The 10535-nt window shown below is 49.9% G+C and overlaps 1 protein-coding gene and 1 long non-coding RNA gene across 2 annotated transcripts; one reads left to right on the forward strand and one right to left on the reverse strand.

Annotated features, from left to right (window-relative positions):
• Window positions 1–1870: 1870 nt before the first annotated feature.
• LOC115031894 lies at window positions 1871–4845 on the reverse strand. Its single transcript, XR_003837526.1, has 3 exons — window positions 4404–4845; window positions 3188–3424; window positions 1871–2014 (listed from the first exon to the last, which is right to left on the reverse strand). It is a non-coding gene; the product is annotated as an uncharacterized LOC115031894 (long non-coding RNA).
• Window positions 4846–4908: 63 nt separating this feature from the next.
• Eif1b (eukaryotic translation initiation factor 1B) lies at window positions 4909–7627 on the forward strand. Its single transcript, XM_021172465.2, has 4 exons — window positions 4909–5139; window positions 6385–6548; window positions 6805–6906; window positions 7204–7627. The coding sequence occupies exons 1-4, from the start codon at window positions 5109–5111 to the stop codon at window positions 7246–7248; spliced, it is 342 nt and encodes a 113-aa protein (XP_021028124.1). The 5' UTR covers window positions 4909–5108; the 3' UTR covers window positions 7249–7627.
• Window positions 7628–10535: the final 2908 nt, after the last annotated feature.

Below are 10535 nucleotides of genomic sequence, written 5' to 3' on the forward strand. Positions count from 1 at the left end.
CCTGTAATCACACCTGTAATCACACCTGTAATCACTCCTGTAATCACACCTGTAATCACACCTGTAATTACACCTGTAATCACTCCTGTAATCACACCTGTAATCACACCTGTAATCACTCCTGTAATCACACCTGTAATCACACCTGTAATCACTCCTGTAATCACGCCTGTAATCACGCCTGTAATCACGCCTGTAATCACGCCTGTAATCACACCTGTAATCACTCCTGTAATCACGCCTGTAATCTAGCACTGAGGAAATGGGGGATGGGAAAGTCGGGAGTTCAAGGCTATCCTCAGCTATAGACCAGGTTCCAGACCAGCCTGGGCTAAATGAGAGCTTATTTCAAACGAACAAAAGGCCCAGAGTGGGACTCTGACAAATGCATCTGCAGTCCCAGCTACCACAGAAAGAGTCCAGAGGATCACTTGAGACTGGAAGTTTCCAGTCAACTTAGGAACGTAACAAGACAGTGTCTCAAACAATAAAACAAGGTGACATGGGTTCTGACTTTATCTTTGATGTGTCTCCTGGTCTTACAGTCGTGCAGAAGCAGTGGTCCCTGAATTTTGGGCAGATAGAGGACAACTTAGTTGTTTTGTTTGTTTGTTTGGTGCTTGTAGTTAACCACTAGGCAACAGGGCTTCCCTAGGAAACCTATCTCTAACCTAACCCTTACCTTTTCTCATTGAACACAAGATGTGAAAGACACTAGCTACCATCAAAGTAGACACAGGGCACCTGTCCTCTGGCACTTCTGTGTCTGCTCTCCCATGGGCACCAGCGCTGTTGGCTCACACTTTGGAATGCTGATTCCATTTCCCTGGCACAGGCACAAAGGCCATAGAGCCTTCCCAATTTCAAGTGGGTAATCGACCGTCCTAGAGGCCTAACTGCAGGCAAATGTTCATTTTGCTCTTAGGTGCTTCCCATTATCTTATCACTGAAAAGGAAATGCACAAAGGACTCGTCGTGGGATGCACATCCAGAAGAAGAGGCTACCTGCTTTGTTTTACGTAGGCAGCCTTAAGCCTCAGGGCAAAAGTCTCTTGCAATTCAGAAGATATTAGGACTCGAAGGAAACGTTTTGCAATAATAATAGGAGATTTAAGACTGGGAAGATGGCTCTGTGGTTAAGAGTAGGCACTGTTTGCCGGGTGTGGTGGCGCACGCCTTTAATCCCCAGCACTCGGGAGACAGAGGCAGGCGGATTTCTGAGTTCGAGGCCAGCCTGGTCTACAAAGTGAATTCCAGGACAGCCAGGGCTATACAGAGAAACCCTGTCTCAAAAAACCAACAAAACAAAACAAGAGTAGGCACTGTTCAGCTGTTTAGCTGGCCAGTGGCACATGCCTTTAACCCCAGCACTTGGGAGGCAGAGGCAGGTGGATTTCTGAGTTTGAGGCTAGCCTGGTCTACAGAGTGAGTTCCAGGACAGTCAGGGCTACAGAGAAACCCTGTCTCGAAAAATCAAAAACAACAAAACAAAAAGAGTGGGCTCCATCCTTCCTGAGGACCAAAGCTTGATTCCTAGTACCCACAGTAGGCCGAGCTCTAGATCCAGAATGATCTGGTTGTCCCCCTTGTCTCTCCGGGGTCCTGAACTCCCGCGAACATAGAAACATGCACATACACGTGACTCAAAAGAACAATAAGCCAGGCATGGTGGTGCACACCTTTAGTCTTAGCACTTGGGAGGGAGGCAGAGGCAGGTAGATCTCTGTGAGTTTGAGGCCACCTTGGTCTACAGAGTGAGTTGCAGGACAGCCAGATATACACAGATCATGTCTTCAGAAATAAATAAATAATAAAAAAATATTTTAATTAAAAAAAAAACAATCAGATACTTTTTTTCAAGGTGGAGTTTTCTTTGTGTTCTCGCCAACGAATCCCGAGCCGGGTGCATTGTTAAGTGCCTTGAGAAGGAAGTATCAAGACAGCAGAAGACATTGCCCCAGATCTGGGCCTCGGGGAACCCTGTGAGGAGGAGGAAGAGGCAAGAGCGGTGGTCCTGTGAAGGAGAGCGGGAAGAGGATGGGATAAGAATCTCAGGCTTCTGACAAATGTTAGGAGATGCAGATAAACTGAAGGGGAGTGTTGAGCCGACGAGAGGAGCCCCCATCTTTCTCTGTAACCAGCCTGCAGTCTTATCTTTTATGTGTGTCCTCAGTTTCAGGCCAGGAACAGCCAGCACAGAGCTTGGCCTTGGCAGGATGCAATGTTAAATGTGTGGATTGAACTCCCTGAAGAGAGACATCGGAGTCACTAGTGTGATGGTCAAGGATCCAGGGTTCCAAACAGATACCATGCCTCCATGATTACCAGACATAAGACATAACTGAGTGAATCCCATCACAGTCTCTGATGCAGGCAGACTGCCAGGGTGGTTGGTAGCTACATCATAGTGTCCCCTTTATGAGGAACCAAGAGAAGCAGCTCCTGTGCCCAACAGCCAGGCAAAGTGATTCCTGCTGGACAGCCGGTAGGTTCTCTCCCTGTAACACGTGGGTTTTCTGGCTGATTTCAAGTACAGTGTTGTGTGGATGCTAAGACCCTGGTTTGGAGTCTACCTCTAACCTTGGCAACCTTCCAACTGTCACCCTTTATCTTCGCTCCTTCCCTGGTCAGCCGCTCCCTGTGACCCATCCAGACTCTTTTCTGACACAGCCAGAAACAACACTTTAACCCACGCTGCTACCACTTAAAGCCAGACACACTCCATTTTAAACACTTCAGTTTATTCTTTTTATAACAATGCTGTCTTGTAGACATGGGATATAAGTTACGTGTGATGTGAAATTTTCTAGTAGGTATTTTTTTTTAAGTAAAAGTGAGCAGGTGGACTGGAATCTTTAGAAGTCTGCGCATATTTTATATTTACCCTTGCGTTTCCATTTAGACCAGCTATACTGCAAGAGCTCCGTGCTGTGAGTGAACAGTAGATTTGCACTGTACACTAGAGGCTTAAACACAAAGTCCATGAGGGCAGACACAGAAAAGCCTTTAACCAGTTTTATTTGCTTGGATAAAACTTTTGTAGCTTTCTTGGGTACTTCTGATGTAAGCCTTACTTCTAAATGGAGGGATATGTTCTACTAACAGGTATAATGACAGTGAGACCTTGAAATTTTTGGGGTGTGTGTCTGCACATGTGAGTGATGTACACCTGAGTGCAGGTACTCACAGAATCCATAAAAGGGCATCCGACCTCCTGGAGCTGGAGTTGTAGGCAGTTGAGAGCTGCTTCCTCCTGAGAGCTGGGGCCTGCAGCAGTCCTCTAAAAGAACAGCTAGACTGTGTCATCACTCCAGCTCTAGACTTCTGGGAAACTTCAAGGTTTTTCTGTTTTAGTTTTCTTCTCTGGCTCACTCACCTTAAGCTCCATCTGAGAAACCATGTAATACCCAGTGGTAAGGTATATCTAGTAAGAAAAGGGGGAAACATACCATGTAATAGAGTGGTAATTTATACCGTACGTTTTGTGTAGTCTGTGCTTCTTATGACTGACTACTTTGTAGACTACCTTAAGTTACTTAGAAATAAATGTTAATATTTCATGCAGAAAATGTATATAATTTATTAAAAACTTCTCAAGGACTGGTGAGGTGGCTCAGGCTTGCTGATGGCCTGATAACCTGAGTTCCCACTCCAGGACCTACATGAAGGTGGAAGATGCTCACGACTATTAATTCAAATATTCGTAAGCTAGAGTTTTTCAAACCATGGTGTAAGAATAAAACTGAGTAAGTAGTGTGCCTGATACCTGACTGGTGGATGTAGGGTCATACAAGTGTATTCTTTTTTACAACCCTTAAAGCAACAGGCCATGTATAGAAACATTAGGAGTGGCCACTTTGTACAACAGAAGTCACTGAAACATGCACACTACACTCCAGATATTCATTTCCTTTTAAAAACTACAGTAATGGACCTCGAGAGACTTCCCAGGAGTTGCTGCTCTTACACAAGACCTGGGTTCTGTTCCCATGGTCTCATAACCAGCTGTTATTCTAGTTCCAGGGGATATGACACCCTCTTTTGGCCTCTATGGTACATACACCCAACCACATAAAAATAAAATCTTTTTAAAAAGGAAATTGTAGTAGCGATTGGACCTACTGCTACATCTTGTTGAATGGATTGCTAGACAGGCACATAGTATGTGTGTTATCTATGGCTTCTAATGTCTTGCATCAGGCCTCCAATACTATTTCAACACGAGGGCGACAGGTTTGACCTACAAAATGGTTAAGAATTCCAAAATTTTAGTCTACTGCTTTGGTCTAGAAAGCCAACCACCAGCATAGGTGGTTTGCATAGGTTAAGACGGTTCTCCACTGTCCGCTGATGGTTGTGCACGGTTACTCTTACAGTTACTTCATCTGCTCGCTCACACTCACCTAGCAACCACCAGGCACCCATCCTGCACGGGACTTGCATCCGACCTTAGGAGGCTCCGCAGAGGAGAGCTCGGGCCGGGTGGTAGTGCGTTCTCTCCACGCACACCTGACTCTGCTAGAGGCTAGGTCGTGACACCTGAGACAAACAGGTTAAGCTTAGTAGAGACTGCAGCATCGGAATCCCGGGACTTGGAGGAAGGGAGAATTCCCAGGTGGCACCCACAAGGGTTCTGCAAGGAACTCGGGGGTCTCGGGAACCCTGGGGGCTGGGGAGGGCGGCGGAGGCGCAGAGCGCGGCCCCCGCTGGTTGCAAGTCCAGACCCCCCGGGGCGCGTTTCTCGCAGTTGCACCCGGAAGCGCCTCCGCCCGGCGCCTCGGGCTGGACGGACCGCGGTTGCCCGCAGTGGGCTCCCGCCCGCTCCTCGCTCGCCCCCGGCTCGGCGCTCCGGGGCGGACGCGCGGTGCGTGCGGGCGGTCACGTGGCGGCGGCGCGCGGGGCTAAATACGCGGCGCCGGCCATTTTGTGCGAGAAGCCGCAGCGCCGCCTCCCTGCTCGCGCCCCACCGCCGCCTCCGCGTCTTCCTGCGCCCCGGGCTTCCGCCGCTTCATTGATTTCCGTTTCTCGCCGCTGCAGCCTCCTGACACGGTGATCCGGGCGGGCCCCGCGGGAATTCTATCCTCTCACCGGCCTCACACTAGTGTCGCATGTCCACTATCCAGAACCTCCAATCTTTCGGTAAGGGCCAGTGGCCGGCCGCCGCCCGCGTCCCTCTGGGCTTTGTCTCGGCGCCCAGAAGATGGCGACGGGGGCTCCCCGCGACCCTAGCCCGGGGGATGCCTCTCTCCGGGCCTCGGATACGGCCTTAAGCGGGCCTGCGACCCCGTAGGAGGCGAGGGCCGGGCCGGCCAGCGCTTGGGGAACTTGACACTGGCAGGAAGACAAGGGTCTTGGGGACTCACAGGACGGTCGGGGGACACGCCAGGGCTGCAGGGAGACCCGCCAGAGGCTGGGGGGCTGACAGAAAGGCGGGGGGCTTCAGAGACCCGTAAGGGAGCTACAGTACTTGCCAGGGCTGCAGAGACTAGGACTAGGGGCTTGCGGGGAACCTGACAGTGACAGGACGCTGGGAGTCTCTGGTGTTATCTCTCTAGTGGCCTCGGGGCTGGCCAGGGCTTTGCAAGGAGACTGGAGGGGTGGGGCCCAGAAGCTGGAGAACCTGACAGCTTTAGGGTGACTGCGAGACCTGTGACTCTCAGACGACAAGTGTGTGTGTGTGTGTGTTGGGGCATGGGGGGCGGGGGGGGGTGGCCTGCTCAGTCCTTGCTGGGAGGGAAGGGAAGCTCAGGGCTTAGAGGATCTGCGACTCAGTCGGCCAGGACTGGGGGGGAGAGGGGGGGGGCAGAGAGACCTGCCACTGACCGGAGCTGGGGTGGGGCTGGACCCAGCTGGTTTTAAGCAGCCCCCAGAGGCGTCTGTTTTCAAACACTTAGGAGAGAGGCCTCTGATTTGACTTGGAAGTGGCCCTGTTGTCTCTGCTTGCAATCATTTTGTAAATTACTCCTCTTGAGGTTGCATGTATATGTTTATATGTGTTTTATAAGGCTCAATTACTACGTTAACTAGTTGGGGTGGGTGTTTTTGAATGTTGTCGTCGAAAAATAGTGGCGGTGACGCATGTTCTTGTGGCAGCTGTATGAAGGCTATATGAAATTAGGGTTTCGTAAATGTCTTCTGTCTCATTTGCTGGTGGCTTCCACAGTGGTGGTCTCTACTTTTAAGCTCAAATATCAGCACACAGAGCCTGCTTAGGTTTTTCTCCTTTGAAAAACTTATTATCAGTGTGCCCCACCCTCGCCTGCAGAAATGGGGCAGGAGCACTGGAGGCATCACCGAGGTCTGTCTGGATATGGAGTGGAGCTCGCTTCTACATACTACTTTGTAATTTGTTTTCTGCCGTGGAACTTTTCTGTCCCTCTACAGACCCCTTTGCTGATGCAACTAAGGGCGACGACTTACTCCCGGCAGGGACTGAGGACTACATTCATATAAGGATCCAGCAGCGCAACGGCAGGAAGACGCTGACCACTGTGCAGGGCATTGCGGACGATTATGACAAAAAGAAACTTGTGAAAGCTTTCAAAAAGGTGACCGTGAGGAGTGGGTGCATGCCAGAGCTCGGGCCAGGAGAGCTGCTTTGTTCTCCATCTGAGTCGGTTACCCCACTCTCAGGAATGTGAGTTGTTACTGTTCCCCTAATATTTCCCTCATGTGGCCTCCAGATTCATTTCCAGAGTCGCTTAGTTCTGGAGGACACTGCTCCTTAGTGTAGTCAAGCCGGCTGGCGCAGCTGTGTTTGTTCTATCAAAGTTAAACCTCTGCATTTAACTTGGTGTGTTGTAGAAATTTGCCTGTAATGGAACTGTGATTGAACATCCTGAGTACGGAGAGGTTATTCAGCTTCAAGGGGACCAGAGGAAGAACATCTGCCAGTTTCTTTTGGAGGTGAGTGGCTGGATGCACCCCGTGTGACCTTGAAAGAGACGGGAATCCTATCCTACTTAGATAAAAGCACGGGACGGAAGTAGTGGAGTAGAATAGTGTCCGTGCTGACTGGAAGTGGCATGGCTCACACACAGCTCACGCTGCTGCTAAGTGGCCTGGGGAGTGGCATAGGAGCAATGCCTCCCCTCATGGCTCCTGGGCAGGTATGCAGGTGCGTGTGGGATTGTCAGCTGGGGTGGCAGGCGCTGTCACTGCTGACTGCTGGTGGATTCTGCTGAGCACAGTTTTACTTCACAGGTTGGCATCGTCAAGGAGGAGCAGCTGAAGGTTCACGGGTTCTAAGATGAACCCAAGCATGGCGAGTTTCTTAAATGGTTTTGTTCTCTAACTCAGTTTGGCTGCCTCGGGAGATGATTCTTTACAGTAAACGACAGACTTTGCGTTTATTTAATCATTCAGACTTCCACTCACACCTGCATGGCTACAGAAAACACAGGGTATGTAGGCTCCTGAGTCATAAGGAAATCGCGGTGAGATGGGAACGAAGCCCGAGTCCGTCCTAACATGTTTCCAATGGAAAAGGTTTTGTTGTGAGTGTTTGTTGTTAGTTTTATTTTCACTTGATTGTTAAATGTTTTTGTTGTTGTATTAAACCATGTATGTTGCAGCTTAACAATAAAAAGAAAGTGTGTGCATCCTTTCTGAGCGAGCGCTGATCTGAGCCAGTGATGCACTTGATGTTTTCTTTGCTGAAACATTAGGAACATGAACTGTCTTCCCTGAAACCTCAGGTTCATCAGCTCAGAACAACAGGCAGAGAGCTGTTGTCACCCCAATCTATCAAAATGCATTAGCCAGAGGCGGTGCCCTGCAGGTGTGGGCGATGCTGTGTCTTCAGAGTGGAAGGCTTTGGGCTTTAGCTTAGCACTCCTGGAGTTGAGTGCCAGGTGCTTCTGCCCAGCACAGTCTGGAGTAGACAGGTTCCTCTGCCTGTCAGCCTGGCATTCTGGAGGCCACGGGAGCAGCCTGCCCTGCCTACTGAAAAACTAGTGACAGCTGTTCTCCTGAGAGGGGGTAGTGACCATCGCAGTAAAGGAACAGTTCCACCCCAGCCACAATGACAGTGCAGCTCCTGGGTCACCAGCTATCCTGCAGCTAAAGGAAGGAGTGGCTACAGCCCAGAAGTCAAGCAGTAGGTCACCCCAGCACATCTGTTCATCAAGTGAGATGTCTGCCTATCATCTGGATGAGTGAAGGGCAGCCTTCAGTGGCAGCGTGTTAAAAGCTCAGCAAGAGAACTGACTGGACAAGGCTTGTGATAAGAATCACTCTTATCCATCAGGATAGTGGGCATACAGAGTAGGGCAGAGGCCATGCATGGGAGGCTCCACATGTTCCTCCAAGGAAGCAGTATGGAGTCGGGTTGGCACCAGAGAGAGGGGCGGTTGCCAAGCTGTCCTTGGATGTTCAAGATCCCAGGCACCACAGGATGACGTGAGTTCTACTCAACAGGAGTGGGTGGCTGACATCCTGATCGCTGCCCTGCTGCCCCTAACTAGAAAGTAACCTACAAACTTCATGCAAGTAGCAGTTACAGACCTGAGTGTGGTGGTAGTACATGCCTGTAATCCTAGCACTAAAGAAGCAGAAACAGGATGGAGGAGTTGAAGGCCAGCAGGGGCCTGGAAACCCTATCTCAGCAAGGGATCACAGAGACCTGTCAACGCGCAAAAAGGTTTAAGTTCAAAGTTCTTGGGGAGTCTTAAGTGCTCACAGGTTAGAAGTACAGGGTAGCCTGGTTACCCTAGAAAGATCTTGGGTCTCCAGAATGCTCTAGAAAAAAGCTGGCTTATTTACCTCCAATTTACTGTTAAACATACTTCTTACCTGAAAGCCATCCTTGAAGCCCTTTGGGCAAAACTCGTGATCTAAGGAGTGGAGGCAGAATTGTTAGTTCATGCTAGCCATGACTGATGCTATGGGGAGCTGGATGGAAACAGTATCCCTCGAAATCGGAAAAGGGCCCTCCATCCTTAGTCACTAGAATGTAGTCTGAACAGATGAGAGCCGTAGACTTGCTAGAGGCTAGGGATAGTTTATTTACAACAGGAAGAACAGTTTGAGTCTCTAGCAGCCCACTTGGTAGACCCAAGAGTCAAAATGGAAAGGTTGGGTACCAGGGGGGAAATGCAGTTAAACTGAGGCAGATTAAGGCTAGCAGTGGTCTGTTAGCGCCCTCTTGTGGACACCTAGAAAACCATGGCTCCTGGCCAACACACACAATCAACTTACGGTCAGCCGTGTAGGCAGTTATCCACACTGATCTCCGCCAGTCCCTTTTACTGTCCATGAAAAACAGTCTTAACTTTCTGTCACTGGGAAAAATGGTAGTGTTTATACAGCCTTATCCTCGGACTGTACACAGCCACAGCACATGCCACTAGGAAGTTAATTCTGTGTCAACAGAGATATTTGCTTATGTCCTCTAGTAAGTGAATAAGCCAGAAAAAACCTGAGGCTTCTGCCTTGTCAGTAGTGAGTCCATACAGCCTGGACAGTCTACTAACAGCACTCCCCAGTGTATGGCTGGGGAGTGTGTGTGTGTGTGTGTACAGAGGAAGACTCATTCGGGAACCCTCGGAGAATCAGGCTCTTCCTCTTCCTGCAAATGACGCTGCTCCAGGCGTTGGTTTCTCTGGATCCAGCGGTGCCGTACTAGGTGGTCCCTGGTTCAGGATTCCCCTGGAGAATCTTGAAAGGTGTTCTTTTACCATAGTAGGAACCCTGACAACAAGCCCTTTGGGCAGCTGTAGTTTACCAGGCCCTGGCCCTCCGGCTCCCTCTTGTCTTGCATTGTAAGAAAAACAGCTGATCTCAGCACTCACAGCCCAGTCTTGCCCAGTTCCACGGGCATCAGATTCCATCCTTCTCAACATGAAGGCCAGCAGAGACCCACAGTTACACCCTCGCAAACACTCATTCTCCCTCAACCCTCATCCAACCCCCTTGAACTCATGCCTAGCATGCACAAGGGCCTGGGTTTGGCTCTTAACAAATACACATAAACCGGCAAGAGGTGGGAAGAGAAGTTGACGGCTATCTTCTGGTACATAGTGAGTGCAAGCTAGCCCAGCACACGGGAGACTGTGCGAAGGCAACCCTGACTCTGTTCCCCTCTCACTACTGAGTACTCATCCAAGGGAGCTAAAGGCACCCGGAGAGAAACACTCCCTTCGCCTTCTCCCTCCAGGCCGTGTTCTCTGTTGTGTCTTGAAGACATAGAGACATCTCTGAAATACTTGAAAGTCATTTCCCCACTCAGCCTCGCTCCGACAATGCTATGTGTCCTTACGGGGATGGCACCTTGTTTTCACCAAGACAAGACCCCATGTATGTCCTGTGAGCCATCCCCCGCTCTCCAAGCAATCCCCTCTATCATTTCTCCATCTCACCACACAAGAACAGGGACATTTTTCATACACAAGAGATGCAAACCTCAGCTGATGTCACATTCCTTTCCAATGCTATCCCACTGGACGTCAATTTGCATATGTCACCGGAACTTCAAAACTGGCATGCTTGAGCTGCAGAGATGGCTCAGTGGGGGTAAAATGCTTGCTACACAACAC

This window comes from Mus caroli, chromosome 9, assembly GCF_900094665.2.
Source record: "Mus caroli chromosome 9, CAROLI_EIJ_v1.1, whole genome shotgun sequence".
Taxonomy (NCBI): Eukaryota; Metazoa; Chordata; class Mammalia; order Rodentia; family Muridae; genus Mus; species Mus caroli.